This window comes from Neolamprologus brichardi, chromosome 4 (assembly GCF_056152115.1).
Source record: "Neolamprologus brichardi isolate AB-2024 chromosome 4, ASM5615211v1, whole genome shotgun sequence".
In the NCBI taxonomy this organism is placed as follows: Eukaryota; Metazoa; Chordata; class Actinopteri; order Cichliformes; family Cichlidae; genus Neolamprologus; species Neolamprologus brichardi.
In genome coordinates, this window is record NC_142107.1 from 14899610 (window position 1) to 14920956 (window position 21347).

At 37.7% G+C, this 21347-nt stretch overlaps 3 protein-coding genes across 3 annotated transcripts; 1 reads left to right on the forward strand and 2 right to left on the reverse strand.

The window, feature by feature from the left end:
- Positions 1-322: 322 nt before the first annotated feature.
- LOC148102983 (myosin-8-like) lies at positions 323-1973 on the reverse strand. The gene is made up of 7 exons (XM_087839879.1): positions 1794-1973; positions 1583-1708; positions 1325-1495; positions 1111-1215; positions 925-1020; positions 546-677; positions 323-355 (listed from the first exon to the last, which is right to left on the reverse strand). The coding sequence occupies exons 1-7, from the start codon at positions 1950-1952 to the stop codon at positions 338-340; spliced, it is 807 nt and encodes a 268-aa protein (XP_087696005.1). The 5' UTR covers positions 1953-1973; the 3' UTR covers positions 323-337.
- Positions 1974-2042: 69 nt separating this feature from the next.
- LOC102796086 (myosin heavy chain, fast skeletal muscle-like) lies at positions 2043-11131 on the reverse strand. The gene is made up of 32 exons (XM_087839882.1): positions 10928-11131; positions 10649-10792; positions 10362-10518; positions 10194-10221; positions 10010-10121; positions 9840-9932; positions 9695-9758; positions 9471-9569; positions 9286-9389; positions 9023-9161; positions 8790-8908; positions 8526-8675; positions 8273-8443; positions 7880-8186; positions 7651-7727; positions 7475-7562; positions 7268-7385; positions 7026-7149; positions 6798-6934; positions 6439-6694; positions 6013-6255; positions 5721-5897; positions 5482-5627; positions 5096-5186; positions 4619-5008; positions 4259-4385; positions 3752-3870; positions 3360-3556; positions 3096-3279; positions 2847-3012; positions 2498-2622; positions 2043-2395 (listed from the first exon to the last, which is right to left on the reverse strand). Exons 1-32 carry the CDS (start codon positions 11129-11131, stop codon positions 2075-2077), a joined length of 4977 nt encoding a protein of 1658 aa, XP_087696008.1. The 3' UTR covers positions 2043-2074.
- A 2953-nt stretch (positions 11132-14084) lies between these two features.
- Positions 14085-21160, forward strand: xab2 (XPA binding protein 2). Its single transcript, XM_006798101.3, has 19 exons — positions 14085-14244; positions 14497-14645; positions 14804-14927; positions 15035-15232; positions 15548-15682; positions 15783-15947; positions 16108-16252; positions 16346-16497; positions 16617-16736; positions 16846-16977; positions 17308-17439; positions 17554-17667; positions 17775-17937; positions 18035-18225; positions 18847-18969; positions 19060-19231; positions 19517-19643; positions 19772-19881; positions 19981-21160. Exons 1-19 carry the CDS (start codon positions 14209-14211, stop codon positions 20040-20042), a joined length of 2550 nt encoding a protein of 849 aa, XP_006798164.1. The 5' UTR covers positions 14085-14208; the 3' UTR covers positions 20043-21160.
- The last annotated feature ends 187 nt before the right edge of the window (positions 21161-21347 follow it).

A 21347-nucleotide genomic window follows, 5' to 3' on the forward strand; every position in this document is an offset into this window, starting at 1 on the left:
TGTATAACACCGAAAGCCTTTTTAATGGCTATGGAAATAAATGTTGACAAATGTTAACCCAGCTATCTCTAATGCAAAAAGCTTTTGGAAACACTTGGCAAAAGGGCTGTCCTCATTAACCAGGACAATGTCCTAATTCATAATTATTCTGAGGAAGCTACTGTGTCAGACATTGCATATCAAAATGTGACTTTCATAGAATAGACAGTAAATGATGCTGAATAAATATCATTAAATCATAATTTAAGATTTTATTGAATTAATGCATTTTCAGCTGTCAGTTCAACAGGTAGTTCATATTTTATGAACACTGTCAAAAGATTCCAAAAGATGTCTCTTATTCAGCCTTTTCACCCTGGAAAGAATTATGAAAAACATAATTATTCAACACATATTGAAAACTCTGGTCCCATGTGGTGTTGCACTATTGTCTACACCTTAAATTAAAGGTCTATGTACTAGTAAATTAATACTTTGGGATACTATAAAGAACAAAACCAGTAAACAAAGGTACATTTTGTGTAAGATCAAATTAAATGAATTACCTTTCCAACATCACGGCTCTTGGCTCTCAGTTTGTTGACCTGGGATTCAGCAATGTCAGCACGCTCCTGAGCTTCCTCCATCTCATGCTGGACCTTTCGCAGTCTGGACATGTGGGTGTTGGCCTGTTCCTCCTATTCAGTGTTACAGTATGTTGCATTGTTTAAAAAATATCTGATCATACAGCAGATAAATTAGTTTTGAACTTGTCACCCATTTTCAAAGTAAATATATTTCTAAAAGTGCTATTGACATGAAATTCTCATGAGATGTTGGTCCCTTTTGCATCTCTCTTTCTTTATGTGTTTGATAATTTCTGCCTGTGTCATTTCTCATGAAGTTGTGCTTCCCATTTGTAAAATTAAAAACTATTTTACTCACAGCGTCCTCAGCCTGTCTCTTGTAAGCCTTGACTTTGAGCTGCAGTTTGTCCACCAGACCCTGAAGTCTCACCACATTCTTCTTGTCCTCCTCAGTCTGTATAGATAAAAAACTGTTACTGCTGGCTAGAGAAGAAAGAGTTTAGGGACTTGAATAAGGTGAATATTTACATAAATATGTAATCACCTGGTAGGTGAGCTCCTTCACTCTCCTCTCATATTTGCGGACTCCTTTAACAGCATCAGCTCCACGTCTCTGCTCAGCTTCAACTTCAGCTTCCAATTCACGGACCTTTAATGCCATGATAAATAAATGTTAGAGTACAGAGAAAAAATGAGTTCTTATGAGACAATCAAAGTGTTACACTTAATAATAGCTGGACTTTATATAGAGTACATACCCTGGACTCCAGTTTCTGGAGCTGCTTCTTGCCACCCTTCATGGCGAGGTTCTCGGCCTCATCCAGACGGTGCTGCAGGTCCTTGACTGTGACCTCCAGGTTCTTCTTCATCCTCTCCAGGTGAGCACTGGTGTCCTGCTCCTTCTTCAGCTCCTCAGCCATCATGGCAGCCTGAAAATATGGGTGGTATTGGCATTATTGATCAAGCATGAACAAAAATTTTGAAAAGAAAAGAAGGCTTGTAAAGTACTAACTTACATCAGTGATAGCCTTTTTGGCCTTCTCCTCAGCATTTCTTGCTTCTTGAACAGCATCATCCACCTCACCCTGAACCTGGACAAAGTCAGCCTCCAGCTTCTTCTTGGTGTTCAAAAGACTGGTGTTCTGAATGAAACAAGAAAAGAATATTTTAATGATGTGATTCTCACTCAATGGAATCACAAAGTTCTTGTAAATGAATAATATAAACCTGAGAGTGAAGCAGTCCAACACGCTCACTAGCATCAACCAACTCCTGCTCAGCTACTTTGCGTCCTCTCTCTGTCTGCTCCAGAGCGACTCTCAGCTCCTCAATCTCAGCCAGCATCAGACCATTTCTGCGCTCCACCATGGCGACCTGCTCCTTCATGTCTTCCTGTCCTCTGAGAGCATCATCCAGGTGCAGCTGGGCATCCTGATGACAAAAAAACAAATGATATTATGATTGTTTGCTTGGAGGTTAATTTAAAAAAACACAAACACACAAACGATCTACCAACTCACCTTGAGCTGTCCTTGGACATTCCTCAGTTGTTTCTGGGCCTCAGCAGCCTGTCTGTTGGCATGGCTCAGCTGAATCTCCATCTCATTCAGGTCTCCCTCCATCTTCTTCTTGACTCTCAGGGCATCATTCCTGCTCCTGACCTCAGCATCAAGAGTGCTCTGCATGGAGTCAATCACCCTCTGGCTGTTCCTCTTGATCTGCTCCATCTCCTCGTCCTTCTCTGCCAGCTTTCTGTCAATCTCACTTTTAACCTGGTTTAGCTCAAGCTGAATACGAATTATCTTGGCTTCCTCATGCTCCAGAGTTCCCTTTAAATGATTTAAACAGCTATGTTAAAAAATCATTTCAACATAAAGTGGATAAATCATGTTTTCTTTTGTTTTCTTTCAAAGTCAATTTCTATAAATTACCTCAGCTTCCTCCAGAGCTGTCTGAATTTCAGACTTCTCAGTCTCAACAGTCTTCTTGGCCTTTTCCAGCTCATGGATGCTCTTTCCAGTTTCACCAATCTGCTCAGTCAGATCTGAGACCTCCTCTACAGAATAAGAATAAAAAATGAATAAGAATAAAACAGCACTTTGAAAGTAATATTTGTTCTTAAATATCAGACCACACAGCAATTAGAGTTAGATTCAAAATCTCACAGAATCTTCCAAAATACAGTTTTCAAACAGACAACATTTACATGGGTTCTATAAAGTACATTTATAAAGGTCAGAGGATAACCCTCATGAGATATAATTTTATTTATTGACATACGCTGCAGGTTCTTGTTCTCTCTCTTCATGGTCTCAAGATGATCCAGAGCCTCTTCATATGAGTTCTTCATCTTGAACAACTCAGTGCTGAGAGAACGAGCCTCCTTTTGGGCTCCTTCCAGCTCTGCCTGGCTCTCCTCATACTTCTGCTTCCATTCTGCCAGGACCTATGTTATTGTAGGTTAATTAGTTGGTTGTTATTATACGTGTATGTTTATTTTGATGATATTGGTTATGTTTAAATCTTTACTTTATCAAAGTTCCTCTGCTTCTTGTCAAGGTTGGCAGCCAGAGCATTAGCTCTCTCCACATCAATCATGAGGTCCTCCACCTCACCCTGCAGCCTCTGCTTGGTCTTCTCCAGTGAGGCACACTTGGAGCTCACAGCCTCAATGGATTCCTCAGCCTCCTGCAGGCGCTGGGCAAGCTTTTTCCTGTTGTTAAAAGAATTTTGTAGTTGTTTAATGAAAAAACTGTGAAACCCAATTAGGACAATGAAAGTATCATGACTTACTTGGCCTCCTCCAGCTCCTCAGTGCGCTGGATGGCATCAGTCTCATATTTGGATCGCCACTGAGCCACCTCACTGTTGGCCTTGGACATTCCTCGCTGCAGCTCAGCCTTGGCCTCCTGCTCCTCCTCATACTGCTCTCTGAGCAGATCACAGTCATGACGTGCTGACTGAACAGCATGAGCCAGGGCGTTCTTGGCCTGTTGAACACACAATCAATGTCAGATGGACAACTTTAATGTTTAAGTCAATATTAAAGTCTAATACTGAGAGGATGAGAAATTTAAATGGTAACAACTAGGAACCAAATTAGAGGACAGCCCAGCTGATTTAAAACTTATGTGTTTAAATTAGTAAGTGCTATGACAAAAAAGAAGACAGAAAATACTTCAGACCTTCACTTCCTCCTCAACGTGTCTCTTCAGTTCCTCAATCTGCTGAGTGAAGGCCTGCTTGCCCCTTGTGAGCTGAGAAACAAGAGCTTCTTTCTCCTCAAGCTGCCGAGAATACTCACCTGTAATTAACACACATGTACTAAGCTCAGGTTATTTAATTTGAGTTTAAGAGTGGCAGATTAATTTTATCTTATTGAAAACACTTTTGTGAAGAACATCATACCAAAAGATGAAATGCCTATGAGTAATGTACTAAGCTCAGGTTATTTAATTCACCCCTCAGGGATGACGCTGGCATTCAACACTTTGTATCTTTAAGAGAGAATCATCATTTTACTCATAGGCATTTCATCTTTTGGTATGATGTTCTTCACAAAAGTGTTTTCAATAAGATAAAATTAATCTGCCACTCTTAAACTCAAATTAAATAACCTGAGCTTAGTACATGTGAATGTGCAAAACTGATAACGCCACCAAAAGACTGTTTCTTTGTTATACATCACTTACCATTCTCTGTTTGAAGTCTCGCCTTCTGGGCATTAATGTCATTCAGCTGACGAACATTCTCATCATTTTTAGCTTTGAGTTCACTTAGTTGATCCTCAAGAGTCCTGCACATTTTCTCCAAGTTGCCCTGTGAAGATTAGCATATGTTATTTATAAAAGAGATGTACTGCAATTAATTATATATATATATATATATAAACACATAAATATATAACTGTTTACAATAATTTGAAAATTATTTTAAATTTAGAAAAAGTAACTGTAACTAAAATAATTTTGGTTTATTCATGTTAACAGTTCATGAATACCTGCTTTTAAATGCTCAAACAAACTTTGTACTCTAAAAAAAAAAACCCACACCTTTGCTTTAGCAACAGCCTCCATGTTGCTGGAGAGGTCATCAATCTCCATCTTGTACTCGCTCTTCTCTTTCTCCAGCTTCTGTTTGACACGCTGGAGGTTGTCAATCTGCTCTCCGAGCTCTGCAACAGTGTCAGCCTGCTTCTTACGGAGAGCTGCTGCAGTAGCTTCATGCTGCAGAGTTGATTCCTCAAGATCACGACGCATTTTTTGGAACTCAGCCTCTCGCTTCTTGTTCATCTCAATCTGAGCAGCTGTTGCTCCACCAGCTTCCTCGAGCCTCTCACTGATCTCTTCAAGCTCCCTGGAAAGGTCGGCTCTCTGCTTCTCTACCTTAGCCCGAGCTGCCCTCTCAGCCTCAATCTCCTCTTCCAGCTCCTCAATACGAGCCTAGTGCAATGATAATATGAAAAGGACATTACCCATTGAACATGCTTTAGATTCAGTGAATATATTATTGAGTTATAACAGTGTTACCTGCAGTTCCTTGATCTTCTTCTGCAGTTGAGCACCTAGGGTTTGTTCATCCTCAATTCTGCTGAGAAGCTGGCTGATTTCAAAGTCCTTCCTGTAACAGGACAAGAAGAGCAAATTCAGTATTATAGATTTGAACATGTAAAGACAGCTTTGAAGTAAAGAAAGCTTACTATTTCGCTGCTACTCACAGAAACATAGTTAAGAAATTAAGTCATTGAGTGATGACATTATTGTTCGGCATTAGAGATTTGTGGACAAAGTAGGGCATAAACATGTCAGATCTTACAGCACTACATTTAGCTGCAGGTGACTTTTTGTAGTCTACATTTACGGAGTGGACAATCTAACAAACAAACTTTGCTAGTAATAACGGAAAAATGCCCTACTTCTTGATTTTCTCATCAGACTGCTGCTTGTCATTCTCCAGATCCATTATGGATTCCTGGGCCAGTTTCAGATCTCCCTCCAGCTTCCTCTTGACTCTCTCAAGGTCCATGCGGAGCTTTTTCTCTTGCTCCAGTGAACCCTCAAGCTATAAAGTCATGTCAGTAGATTCAAGTGGTTGGAAAGACAATGATTCGATACTCTTTCCATTAAAAAAGCAATATGATTATAGTTTTCTTACATCATCAACTTGCTGTTCCAGCTTTGTCTTGGCCTTGGTCAGAGTGTTGACTTTGTCCTCCTCTGCCTGGAGATCATCCAGTGTTTGCTGATGGGCCTCTTGTAAGGCTTTCTTCTCCTTTGTTAACTTGGCAATGGCCTCATCCTGAGATGCCATCTCCTCTGTCAGGTTTTTCACCTAAGAATTGTACAAATGATGTATTTAAATATAACTTAACAACTATATATCAGGAAAGAATTACTATATTTTAATTTAGAGTCATTTTTTCCTCTCAGATATAGATAAACTGAACCTTGTTTTCTGTGGCATGTTTCTCCTTCTCCACTTTGGCCAAGGTGAGCTCCAAGTCATCAATGTCCTTCTTCAGCTCAGAGCATTCATCCTCCAGCTTCCTCTTCTTAGCAGTCAGCTCAGCATTGATTTCCTCTTCATCCTCCAGTCTCTCACTTGTCTCTTTGAGTTTGGCCTCGAGCTGGATCTTGCTCTTAATAAGCCCCTCACACCTTTCTTCAGCATCAGAGAGATTGTCAACTTCCTATAATACATGGAACAGAAAACAATGTATAATTTAGTGCTGTCATGTTGTGTGTCTTGGCAATTGCTCATTATTCATTTGAAAAAATCTATACTCTGTTGTGCCACATACACGGTCAGAATCAGCTAACATGCATACAAGACATTATAGGCATATATATTTGTTCTTTTTTTTATTACTTACTGCAGCCACTTGAAGTTGCAGGTCATTCTTCTCCTGCAGCATGCTGACCATCTTCTCTTCCAGTTCCTTCTTCTTGGCCAGAGCAGCAGCCAGGTCTGTCTGCATCTTCTCATAGTTCTCCTTCATGTTCTGCAACTCCTTCTCAGTCTCAGCACTCTTCAGAAGAGGTTTGATCTTGAAGTACAGTTTCAGCCATGGCCAGTTCTTGACATTCATGAAAGAACGGATGTTGTACTGGATGGAGTAGATAGATTCTCTAAAAACCAAACATGAGAGTGTTACTTTTAGTGTCGTAGGATCTTAATATGAGGAAGGAAATATAAAAGAGAATACAATAGAGTTTAGTATGATAATGTTACCTCCTCTCCATCATCTTCACAAACTCTTTCCTCATGACGTATCCTCTGCAGAGAGCCTGAGTCATGGTCACCAGCTCAACCAGTTTCTCATCTCTCATCTCCTCAAGAGTGCCCAGCAGACCAGCTTTGAAGAACACCTATTTTGTTATGGAAAAATAATTAAATAATAACAATAAGTGCTGTGCAAATGGACACTCTATTTACACTCATTAAAATAATGAGGTGTACCTTTGTGTGCCCAAACTTGTACTGTGTGTGATCCACATCAATGGAGCCAAGAAGCTTCTCTGAAGCTTTCTTGTTGTCAATGAACTGTCCCTCAGGGATGACGCTGGCATTCAACACTTTGTATCTTCAAGAGAGAATCATCATTTTACTCATAGGCATTTCATCTTTTGGTATGATGTTCTTCACAAAAGTGTTTTCAATAAGATAAAATTAATCTGCCACTCTTAAACTCAAATTGACACCTCTGCTTGAAGTCACCATAGAGGATTCTGCTGGGGAAACCCTTTCTGCAGATTCTGATGCCCTCCAGTACACCATTACACCTCAGCTGGTGGATGACCAGGAAGTTCTCCATAAGACCTGAGAGTCAGAAATTCATAATGTTTCAAAATTTTATTTATGTCACTGTGTAATGTTTTGGGCAGTTAGTAGGACTGTGGGCTTTTTACCTGGGGTCTTTGACTCATTGGGAATCAGACAACGGACAAAGTGAGGATGAGTGCTTCTTAAGTTGGTCATCAGCTTGGCCAGATTCTCCTGTAGATCAACATCATTAGATAATAGGTTAATCATATTTAAATATGAGTAAAAAATTATTTTTCCTGCAATACAAATCTATACATACTCTGAAGAGAGCAGACACAGTCTGAAAGGAACCACCCTTCTTCTTACCACCCTTCTTGCCACCACCACCAGCAGCCTCTGTTTTCATAAATAGTAAATTTCATCATAGGAATTTAATGAATATTTTTCAGAGTATACATATTAGTCTACATTATGCACATTATAGTTATTAGACAGATACATACTATCTGTACTGGACACGTGAGCTTGTGTGCACTTTTGTTTCTTACCATCAGCTCCACCATGGGTTGCATACAGGAGGGCCAACAGTTTGTTTGAAGACTTCTGGTAGAGCTGCACAACTGAGTCATTCAGTGGGTCCTTGTTCTTGTCCAGCCAGCCAGTGATATTGTAGTCCACTGTACCAGCATAGTGAACCAGAGCAAAGTGTGCCTCAGCCTTGCCCTTTCCAGGCTTTGGCTTCTCAAAGCATTTGGTCTTGCCAAGATGCTGATCGTGCAGCTTGTTCTTGAACGTTGTGTCAGAGGCCTTGGGGAACATGCACTCCTCTTCAAGGATGGAGAAGATGCCCATTGGCTGAAAAAATGTTACATAATATATTAATATTTTATGGAGGTAGTATATACAACCACACGTACATTTCTTCCAGAGCAGCTGTTTACCTTCTCAATAAGCTCAATGCAGGCAGCCAAGTCCATACCAAAGTCAATGAACTCCCATTGAATACCTTCTTTCTTGTACTCCTCTTGCTCCAGGACAAACATGTGATGGTTGAAAAACTGTTGCAGTTTTTCATTGGTGAAGTTGATGCAGAGTTGCTCTAAACTGTTGAACTGTAATGGTACAATGGTATTTAATTTCATAGCAAAAGATTGTTTTTCTTCAAAAATACTCAAATATTCCTCAAGTGCTCACATCAAAGATCTCAAATCCAGCGATATCCAGCACTCCAATGAAGAACTGTCTGGGCTGCTTTGTGTCCAGCATCTCATTGATACGGATAACCATCCACAAGAACATTTTCTCATATACGGATTTGCACAGAGCTGAGACAGCATTGTTGACCTGGAATAAGAGAATTTAAATTAGTTTTTCTCAAAATTAAATAAATGAAAAGATAAATAATAGTATATGTTCATATGTCAAAATGCAAATATTTTAAAACTTTTACTCACTTACCTGTGGGACGGTCTGACCTTTAGTCACCATCTCATTGCCAACTTTAACTCTTGGGTAGCACAGAGCCTTCAGCATGTCAGCTGAGTTCAGACCCATGAGGTAGGCGATTTTATCAGCCACTGATTGATAAATAGAAATTTAATGCTTTTGGTCAACTGGAAAATATTTAGTTAGCCCAAGTTAGACTCTAATCTTCTGTGAATCAACAGATTTAGTAGATTTTTCTCATTTACCCTCAGTGCCATCAGGTTCAGCCTGCTCCTCACGCTGCTTCTGCTTGAATTTCATGTTGCCATGATGCATCACAGCACCAGTCAGCTTGTAGATGCCCACTTTTTCCTCAGCAGTGAAGCCCAAGATGTCAATTGCAGTCTGAATTGCACATAAAAGGTATTAATTAACATTGTGATATTTTTGTCTTCTCTCTCTCTACATATATATATACACACACAAATACATATATGATTTATGTATTTGCAGTGAACTGGGTCTTTACATCAGTTGCAATGAACTCCTCCACATCATTAATGCTTTTGACAGTCACTTCACCCTGACTGATCATTGGATAGTCATAGGGATTTGTGGTGATCAGAAGAGCCTCTGAAAGATCAGAAGAAATGCATAAATAAATGTTATGAAACTAAATTCAACTTCATGGTACAAATAGCTGTGAGTACATACCCAGGAGCTCAGGCTTGTGGCCTGTCATCAGCTGATAGAAGATATGGTAGCTCCTCTCAGCAGACAACTGGAAGGTGACACGGGACTTCTCCAGCAGATCTAAGACCAAAAATTCAGTGTCAGACAAAAGCATGCAGATTTCATAACATCAGACAGCAACAGTGAATAAAATGTAAAAAAAAAAAAAATGTAAAAAATAAATTAAAAAAACAAAAATAACTTACATGTTTCAATATCAGCTGAAGCCAGCTTCCCAGTGGTTCCAAAATGAATTCTGATAAATTTACCCTAAACATATAAGATTTAAATTAACAGTTATTTTGACAGTTTGCTTTAAAACCTGATATTCTTTTCTGTTCCAACACTTACAAAGCGAGAGGAGTTGTCATTCCTCACAGTCTTGGCATTACCATATGCCTCCAGCAGAGGGTTAGCTGCAATGATTTGATCTTCCAGGGAACCCTAGAAAAATTATGTTACACCTTTGTTGGTATATTGTAAAAACTTTACTTACTTTTTCCAAGTAAAAGCAGTTATACCTGCATCTTGCCAGGTGTAGTCTCTGCCTTCTTGGATCCAGTCATTGCAATTGTTGCGAAGTACTGGATGACACGCTTAGTATTGACAGTCTTTCCTGCACCAGATTCTCCGCTGATTAAAGAAAGAGTTGAATTGAGTTTTATTGTGTTTTTTCATATGTGACATTATTGGTATATTACTCACGTGATGAGGATAGACTGGTTCTCACGATCTGAAAAGAACAAATACTTAAATTAATTGTTAATTTAAAACCACAAATGATCAAATATATATATATATATATATATATATATATATATATATATATATATATATATATATACTTAGTATATCCCCTAAAATAAGACATACCAGTGAGCATGAACTGATAGGCATTATCAGAGATGGAAAAGATGTGGGGTGGAGCCTCAATCCTCTTTTTGCCCCTGTATGCCACGACAACCTTAGCATCATACACAGGAAGCCACTTGTAGGGATTCACGACGACACAGAACAGGCCGGAATAAGTCTGGAAAGCAGAGTAAGTTCACAAATGTCATTGTGTCCACACTGAATCTATATCATTGTAATGAGTTCTCTCCAGTATTGAAAAGTAGAGATCAGAACACACCATTATTAAATGTTTGTTAAACACTTACATAGATCATCCATGATGCAAAACGCTCTTTGAGGTTAAACAGCACGGCAGGCTCGTTGAGGTGGGTCATCATGGCCATGTCCTCAATTTTATCAAACTTTGGGGGATTCATGGGGTGGATTTCATCCTCTTTTACAGTGACTGTCTACATAGAAAAAAAAACAATAAAAAAATTGATAAGTACATTATTTAATATATAACATTAATCTTATCTGTTTTCCTGAGAAAGTTGAAGGGTCAGAATTCTTGAAGTTAGAATCTTTTATGAATATTCACTTACCTTTCCGTTAAGTGTCTCAACAGTGGCTTTACCACCCTCCTTCTTGACAAGTTTGCCCTTGACATACATCTCATCAGGAACAGTCACAAAGTAAGCCGACTTGGCATCAAATGGAGCAGTCTGGGCCTCAATCCTCTCCTTTTCTGGCTTGCGGAGATAAATGGCCGCAGGGCCATACTGCTCCATCTCTTTGTCTGTGCTCATTTTGGCACTTTAGTGGTAACTGACAAAAGGAGAAGGGATATGAATGAGTTGGGACATATTTAATTGTAATATAGTTTTTTTGGAAATATTTTTTTAATGAACATTATTATAACCATTTGGGAGTTGTGTTATTTAACACACATCTCACCTCACTTTACCCCGACTGAGTGGCTCTGATCTGTTGTTATCTGAAGATGCATTTAAAGAAAAATATAGATGGAAGTCAACATATTTGTACTGCTATCACCTACAGCAGTCACATCACACAGAATTTCAGTTAAGCAGTGTTGCTTGGTTGCATAATTTTTTACGGTTTTCAAACATTCAGTAATCCATACACAACATTTCAACTGTTTCATTTCAACTCTTAATCAAAGATTTAATCTATTTGATCAGTAAATCAGTAGCATTTGATATTTCCTTTTCTTTACCAGTGCTAAACTGAAAAAATGGAAGAAAGGGTATGATAAATTTGATTAAAAGTTAATTCAGTTTAATAAACAAACAAGCACTGACCTGTTGGGGATGCCTTTCAGTTCTCCAACGAGACTGAAGTAGTTGCTTTTATACAGGCTTAAACAGCTTGGTCAGCAGCAGTCTGCCTCTCGATTTGGTCAAGCATCCTTGTCATTGAAGACCCCTCTTGTGACATATTATTATTACTCAGCTTTTTGTGTACCAGATTTGATCTTGCTTAAATGAGAAAATAGTTCCAATACAGGAAAAGGAAAACTAAATATTAAATTAATCAGTCAAGCCGGAAAAGAATTTTATAGAAGTATAGTAAGATTGAAAATAAAAATAAATAAATAAATAGGCAAATAAAGCAGCTTCAAGTTCCTTTATTGCATGGGACATTGTATGTTCTATGTCATCCTTGTTGAATGATACAAAAAGATCAAATTAAAGCCATTTTGAAAACATAAATAATCTATTACAGGAGTTGTTGCTTTGACTTCCCTTTTTAAACCCATTACCTCTTTCCATTTGGAAAGATGTACTGAAATGTCATTAGTATTGAGTGTCATAGCTTGTCCACATTTCAGATATTTATAATACTGTAAAAATGTAGTATCATTTACATGACTCAAAAACAAGAAAAGTAAACCCCTCATAGAAATTATGTTAATTTTAAAGATAATGCAATTTTATGTTGGTAATATTGTGCAATATGTTCTAAATAAGCACTGGCAATAGCTTTATTTTAGCTCATAAAAAGAGTAATGTCTCAAGTATGCACTAAAATAGTTGCTAATAGATGAACATATTTTTAAGCACGAATTTTAACCAATAAATCATTAACTCAGGTAAAGTTTGAATCTTGGGAAATATTTATTTTATTTTATTTTAGAGTGAGAGGTTGTCACTACTTAGCCACACCTTTAAACATGTTCTTAGTACGAATGAAAATTAATTTTGGAGAAGCCTCCATGTGTTGCTGGTATACAGTTGCAGTGCATTGGCATATCTATCTGAGTGGGACTTATTATAGGTCTTATCTCAGCCTGTTTGGCAAATGTTCTTCTAGTGCTTATAAGGCAATATGTAATACCACTTGAACTGTATGGAAAAGGCCATACATTCAGTTTTATTGGAATATGAGATGTGTCAATGTTCTGCAACTGTACACCAGCACCTCTTAGGTGCTCCTCCAAAATGAATTCCCATTCCATTCTCTACTGGTAAGTAGAGACAACCTCGGTCAAAGATCTTTATCCTCAAGCTAAATTTGATGTTGTTTTTCTTTTTGAAATATGGTGCCATTGATCAACTGTGTGACTTTCATTTTAAAACATTAGTAGCATAGTCCCAAAAGTAGAATAATCTATATAATCTCCCAAATGGTTGACAGCCGCCTGAATGCCACTCAGAGGAATTAACAAACAAAATGGAGAATCACAGTTTTTTTTGTCTTTAACTTGACATAGAATTATATAAATCTAACTGGGTTCATAATAACTTAAGGACTGGGATATGCGAGTTATAATTTGATGACTTCTGTTGGCTAATGATGGTGTAGATAATTATATCAGTCAAAAAGGGGAAACTGGTGTTGTTTATTAAAAGCTATAAAACATTACGACATGTTTACTTTTGTAAAAAACAAACAAACAAACAAAAAAGTCCCGCAAAAATAAATAGATTTTGCTCTCTGTCTTCATTAACTGGATTTCTATTAACTTGTGTATTCACAGACCCCAAAGGTATACCTTTCTGTAACTTTTAAGTCGATAATCATAGGTGCAGTAGGCAGGTTTCGTCACACTGTGCAATTTTTATAGCTCCTTGTAAACATATTAGATGCTTCATGTGCAACCAGAAAAAAACTATATTTGAACCAAATGTATTTATTCAGTACATTTATCCCTTGATTTTAACAAAAGGTCAGATTGAGATCATGAGAACATTTTGCAAGATGGTGTTTTCTTACAGTAGTTTATTCCTGGGGTCCATAGAGACTCACGTCAGTAATCATCTTACTACAGTGATTTATATGTTGATATAAGATAGCCTACAATATGGCCTAATGACTTGCTTAAGCACTGTACATATTTTTGGACTATTATTTGCCTGGAAACATTTTACCAGCAGAGCTTCACTTACCATGATTTAAAGAAAACAGTTACAGAAAATGTTTCAAGACGGAAATTCAAGCATATGGCTAACCACTTTCTCAGATAGTTAAAACAATGCTTATCTGCTAGATTTTAAATGTACCTGTCATTGCATTTTTATATTGGATTTAATTTCCTTCAGTTAATAAAGTTGTGCCAAAAAGAGAGACACTGTTGCTTAAATGTCAGATAAATTACTCGAAAGAAGACGTTTGATATTAAATGTAGATTTATTTTTTTTTAGACACAATAAACAGTAAACATATTTTTCTGGGCTAATGTACGCGAGAGCTCTTCTGAACTACAAACATCGCGCCGTTTGTAGTTTTTTGTGACTCGGGCTTGTGCACTCTGGCACCGGAAGTTCCTGTGAGGGTTACACGCTTTGAGTACGCAAGCTAGTATTAGCTTGCTAAAGTTAGCATAGCTTTTATCCGGAACAGCCGCCTTTTCTGTGAAGAAATGAAAACATTAAACGGAAAAACCGATGTCATATTTGTAAGTTACACTACACCGTATATTTCACAGAACATTTGTTAGTGTTTGTTGATTAGAGGTTTTGGGTAGCTAGCATTAACTTTAACTTTATTCTAGCTAATGTGGAAGTTTGATAAAACTTGAAATCAGAGATACGTTTTGCCAAATCGACTGTGTTTACACATTTGAAACAAAGAAATGATCTTTTTATGATTTATTAACTATGAAAAATCGCTACAATAGTAACACCGCTGTTTGGTTTCTGGATACTAGGAGGACGACGATCTACCTTATGAAGAGGAGATCATCAGGAATCCATATTCAGTCAAGTGCTGGATGCGTTACATCGAATTCAAACAGAATGGACCAAAATCTACCCTCAATATGATATATGAGCGGGCTCTAAAAGAACTCCCTGGCAGGTAACTAACAAGACCGTTACAACAAAATTGTGGACATTGTGCTGAAAAGCCAATAGCAACGGATAACTCAAAACCCATAGACTATACATTATTTTACAAGATTCTGTGCAGCAAGTATTTCCCGACTGTCTAACCACCCTTCCCACTCATTTTTGCAGCTATAAGTTGTGGTACAATTATCTGAGAGAGAGGCGAAAACAAGTCAAAGGGAAATGTATCACAGAACCAGGCTATGAAGAAGTCAATAATTGTCATGAAAGGGCACTAGTGTTCATGCACAAGGTAATACCTGCTATAGAACTTGATGCTTAGCCACTTTACTCAGAAAAGTAATATTTGGTCTGCAAGAGCTTTGCATAATACTAACTATTTGTCTTTGCTTAAACTAGATGCCTAGAATATGGATGGATTACTGCCAGTTCCTTGTGTCTCAATGCAAGATCACAAGAAGTCGTAGAACATTTGACCGAGCACTTAGAGCTCTTCCTGTAACTCAGCACCCACGCATCTGGCCTCTGTATCTCCGCTTTGTCCGTGACTTGCCGTTGCCTGAGACAGCCATCCGAGTGTACCGCAGGTACCTTAAGGTGAGAAGATACTGCACAACCTTAAGTCCATACAGCAACTGTCATTTAAAATGTTAAGGTGATTTCTGATTTTATTTTTGTTTTACAGGTGTCATCTTTCAAAGTGTATTCTGTGGCATAAATGTTGTCTGTAGCATCTGAAGATTCTTAGCTGTTATGCAAAAGACCTTACAAGCATTCAATAACAAGCTTTACGGCTGATTAAGAAAGTTTTAAAAGATAGACAAGTTCCCTAATCTGTTCAGACAGAATACCTGCGAAAATATTTCTTTCTGAATGTTTAATGTCTTACTGTCTTCTCTTGATACCTTGTAGCTTTCTCCAGAAAATGCAGAGGAATACATAGACTACTTGCGGTCTGTTGGCCGCCTCGATGAAGCAGCTGTGCGGCTAGCAGCTGTTGTCAATGATGAAAACTTTGTGTCCAAAGAGGGAAAGTCTAACTATCAAGTAAGATGGGATTCTTCCAGACACTTTTCAACATTCCCGCCTTTTAAGCTAAATGAAAAGAAATCTAAAAAAATGTTTTTCTTCTTCTTTTTTTGGACAGCTGTGGCATGAACTATGTGACCTGATCTCCCAGAATCCTGACAAGGTGACCTCTCTGAATGTAGGAGCCATCATTCGAGGAGGCCTCACTCGCTTCACAGATCAACTTGGAAAACTTTGGTGCTCCTTAGCTGACTATTACATCAGGAGTGGCCACTTTGAGAAAGTGTGTTTCCTCTGAATAGCATTAATTTTCACCCCTAATATAATTAACTAACTAAAACACATCTCTACTTTACGTTTTTTTAGGTTGAGTCGTTTGCATTAAAATAATTTGTTATCTGTGAATTTGTTCAACTGTAGCCAAACATTTTTTTTTTCCTCAGGCACGTGATGTCTATGAAGAGGCCATCCTTACAGTAGTCACTGTAAGGGATTTCACACAAGTATTTGACAGTTATGCTCAATTTGAGGAGAGCATGATCGCTGCTAAGATGGAAACTACAGCTGAGATGGGGCAGGATGAGGATGGTGAGTATGTGTGGATGAGTTAATCTTGATAACTGTTTTTGTTTTGGTTTTTTTTGTTCATGTGTACATTACTCTTTGTTTTTCTCCACTCAGATGACATAGACCTGGAGCTAAGACTTGCCCGCTTTGAGCAGCTCATTGCCCGCCGACCCCTCTTGTTGAACAGTGTACTCCTGAGACAGAACCCCCATAATGTTCATGAGTGGCACAAGCGGGTAAAACTGTATGACGGAAATCCACGACAGGTGGGTTTTAAATATTTTGAGAATGGCTGGGACAGTGCACAAGTCACAATATATACATTTCACACACAAAAACTACCTTCATGTAGTGAATTACTAATAAATAGCCCTATTTTCTTCAGATCATCAACACATACACTGAGGCAGTCCAGACTATTGATCCAATGAAGGCCACAGGGAAACCTCACTCGCTCTGGGTTTTCTTTGCTAAATTCTATGAGGAAAATGAGCAGCTGGATGATGTAAGTCATTATTTAAACTTAAATTTACCTGTTTCAGATTATTTATTATCATTATTATTATTATTATTATTCCCTGTATTTACTAACTTTATTTACTAACTCAACTCAGGCGAGGACGATCTTTGAGAAGGCTACCAAGGTGAACTACAAACAGGTGGATGACCTCGCTGCAGTGTGGTGTGAATATGGAGAGATGGAACTTCGTCATGAGAATTACGAACAGGCACTACGAATTCTGAGGGTAACTGATCTGCATCATATACATCATGCACATGATCCTTTTTGGAGCCATATTTAGGAACATCTTGTGGGCATCATATATTGTTTGGGAATGACCAGTTTGTGAAATAAAGAAGACATTTGTTGGACTTGTTATTTAAATGTCTTTTGAAAGTATATTTTAAAATTAATACCTGGTAACTGAAGTTATAGGCTGTAGTTTCACTGGCACCAAGTAGAAATATTTGCAGTTGTTTACGAAGACAGTTTTAAGCAAAGGGTGTAATATCAGTAGTTGCATCACCTTAAAAACCTATGAAACCATTTACATATTTGTATTTATTTTATTTAGAAAGCAACAGCTATCCCATCCAAGAAAGCAGAGTACTTTGATGCTTCTGAGCCTGTCCAAAACAGAGTCTACAAGTCTTTGAAGGTCTGGTCAATGCTGGCAGACTTGGAGGAAAGTCTTGGCACTTTCCAGGTATGTTCAGTAATTTTCTGTGATATGGTTTGGGACCTATATACCAGTAGTATTTGATATTGGTCTAAGAATCATTTATGTGTTAAGTCTGAGCTTTTCTCTTTTTCTCGGCAGTCTACGAAAGCAGTTTATGACCGGATTATTGATCTCCGGATTGCCACTCCACAGATCATCATCAATTACGCCATGTTCCTTGAAGAGCACAACTACTTTGAGGAAAGCTTTAAAGTAATAATGTGTAGCTAATCAACTAGACCACTACTTATTTTCAAAATACAATTTGTCCTCGTCGACTGTAGTACTCTTTTTAATGGTGTTATTAATATTTCTTTCAGGCATATGAACGTGGTATTGCTCTTTTCAAGTGGCCAAATGTTTACGACATCTGGAACACTTACCTCACCAAGTTTATTGATCGATATGGGGGCAAGAAGTTGGAAAGAGCCAGAGATTTATTTGAACAGGCATTGGATGGCTGCCCAGCCAAATTTGCTAAGAGTGAATATCTTTGGTTGAATTACACTGACAAATTTAGTACATTGAAGTGCCCCCCTCAGTTATAAAATGTACTTAACCACAATGGTTTTCTTTTCAGCTATTTATCTACTGTATGCCAAGTTGGAGGAGGAGTATGGATTGGCACGACACGCTATGGCTGTATATGAAAGAGCAACACAGGCAGTAGAAACTGAGGAGAGACATCTTATGTTTAACATCTACATCAAGAGAGCAGCTGAAATTTATGGAGTTACATATACCAGAGCAATCTACCAGAAGGCTATTGAGGTACAGTAACATTGTCCTATCTCTTGCATACAGCTGCATTATCCTTTTTAATCATTTTTTTCTTTTTTCTTTTTTGAATTCTAAACTCATAATTACAAGATCCGCCCTGATGTGATGCTATAAAGCGTTTTACTGTTCATTTTCCAGAATATCATTATTCATCACATGACTTTTCTGGCCAGAAATGAGACTTTTCCCAAATTAATTCACTTTTATGCCACTGTTAGAATATTGTAAATATCCCAAAGGTCATATTACATTTATAGTTCGCTAGATACGGAATTTTATTAAATTGATGAAAACTATAATCAATGATCATGTTTATTTTAGCCACAATTGGTAAGATAATCCGTATCAGTTAAAGAGCAAAATTGATTTTATGACTGACCACATTATCATTTTGCAGATATAATAAATCTAGACAATAGTGAGCCTCTTAAACTTGACATTCTGATGGACAAAATACTGGTTACCTTAAATTACTGAACAAAGTTGCATTACAAAATTAAACTTCCCATCACCCCTCTGCTCATGATCTGTTACTCACAAAATACACCATGTTGCATCCCTTGTTTTGGTAAATGGTTCTGTGCAGTGTTCATACAGTTTGTGTTTATCCAGGTCCTTCCTGATGAGCATGCAAGAGACATGTGTCTACGGTTTGCTGACATGGAGAGTAAACTTGGTGAGATTGATCGTGCTAGAGCAATCTACTCCTACTGCTCCCAGATCTGTGACCCAAGGGTATGTGAATTCACCCCTTCTAGTCATTCTGTCTACGTTTGCTTCAAAATCTTTGGTTATATTTCTTCAAATTTTTACTTGACGTTTCAGGTGACGGCTAATTTCTGGCAAACCTGGAAAGATTTTGAGATCCGCCATGGAAATGAGGACACGATTAGAGAGATGTTGAGGATCAAACGAAGTGTCCAGGCTACATACAACACACAGGTCAACTTTATGTCCTCTCAGATGCTGAAGGCCACAACAAGCTCCACAGGCACTGGTAGGAGAAGTTGGATTAACCTAAAAGTGTGCTCCATTTAGATGTAGTGACATGAATATCACTGTGTGTTATATCAGATATTGGCTATTTGATATGTTTCAATTTATAATGATATGATTGAATGCTCCGTATTTACTCCAAATCTTGAAGGAACCTCCTAGACCTACTCAAGAATTAACGTAGGGTCATTTAGGTGTCATTTTCTATGTATTTATTTATTTGTGTGTTTTTATTTTTTTTCCAAGTGGTTCTGCATTTGTCTAACCATCTGTTTCTGGTGTTCAGTGTCAGATCTTGCTCCAGGCCAGATGGGAATTGATGATATGAAGATGTTGGAACAGAAAGCGCAACAGCTTGCTGCAGAGGCTGAACAGGACAAGCCTAAACCCAAAGAGAAGATTCTCTTTGTCAGGTTTGTTCTTCATTATTTTTTAAGTTAAAAGTATCTGTAGATTTCTTTTTTTTTCTTTTTAATATAACAGAACTTCATCTTCCAAAGGAAGCTGAGGCACATGAATCCTTTTCACTTTAATTATGCAGGAGTGACACTTCTCGCAGTGAGCTGGCAGAACTTGCCAAACAAGCCAATCCTGATGAAATAGACATCGATGATGATGAGGATGAAGACGATGAAGACCAAGGACCGGATGGTGCGTGAAAGACACAGAACAATTTTCATAATATTTTTTGTAAACATTTTTCAATGGAGGTATTTTAATGAATTCCTCTTTTTCCTCTTGGCTTTACAGAGGTGCAGCTTGAACAGAAGAGCGTCCCTACAGCTGTTTTTGGAGGGCTTAAAGATGACTAGTTAATAATTCTCTCAGACTTGTACATTTGAGTTCTACGTCCTCTTGTGGTCATTCGACTGAACTATTCATAAATGTGTAGTTTTATGGGAGCACTGGTGTTTCTGTTTGTTTTCCTTGTGGATTTGTGTATTTTATAATATAAGATATATTTGTTTTGACCACTTGGTTTCAGTATTTCTCAAACTTGGTGCTCAAGATAACTTTTTAGTTGTATGTGTTATGAATTATTATTTGCAGTAACACAATGACTGTAATTGAAACCTGATATAGTTTGTCTGTTCTTTTTGGGGATTTTTTTTTTTATAAAATGTAAGAAAGAAACAGTGAAAACATTTTTTTAAATCCAATAAATGCAGGATCTTTCCCAAACAGGAAGTTCTACCCTAGAAAAACATGGGGGAGGAGCATGTCTCTTCAGTCATTTGAAACTTGAGCTGCGCATTCAAGCCTCACATTGTTGGCTTGAGGCTCACCAGTAGATGGGTGTCTTGTAGTGCCAAGAGTTTTTCGAAAGCTTTTCTAACTTGTTGACAAATGTCACTATCCAAATCTTCATGCTGTAGTAGTACATGTACACTTAAACAGTTTCTACACTTAAATGATTTTTTCCCCCAGTGATAAGTGCAGGATTGCTGGGCTAATTGATATTTTTGAAAGTTTTTTGCTAGTAATGTTACAAAAATGGTGGTATTTTGGGTGTATTTGAGAAGAATTTTTAATCATATTTCCACATTCTTGGCAGTGCTTTTCAGTTATGTGCAAGCAGTTCTGGCTGTGACAATTTGAATGTCTAAAACTGCCTTTGTAATCGAAGTGATAAATACCTTTAAACCTGCATCAACATTCTTCTGATTAAAAAGCTGTTTTCTTTTCAAAGTAATCTAATTAAAAGAGAAACTGAACTGCTTGATGCATTTGCTATATAGTCCTCTAGAACTCTTGTTCTTTTATTCAGAAATGACTAGAAGCAGAACTGTAAGTAGCCAATGATGTTTGAAGAATGACTTTTTGATTAAATATATAGAATTATTTATGCGTTTGATAGAAAAGACCTTATGCTTTGCTACCATCCCATCCAAAGGGTTAAACATATTGAGTTGGGGAAAAGGTTGTGACTGGGAATTATTGTTTCTTTTATAATTAGATTAAAATAGCTGAGAGGTAATCCTCTTACAAAGTTACTGCAGTCGAGAACTTGAAGGGCTTTTGGAACGAACATCATATGATGAGGCACTCTTAAGATTTGTTTTCCAGTGTGGATGGCAGCAGAAAACACGGGTTTAAAAGCAGATGGAAAAGAAATC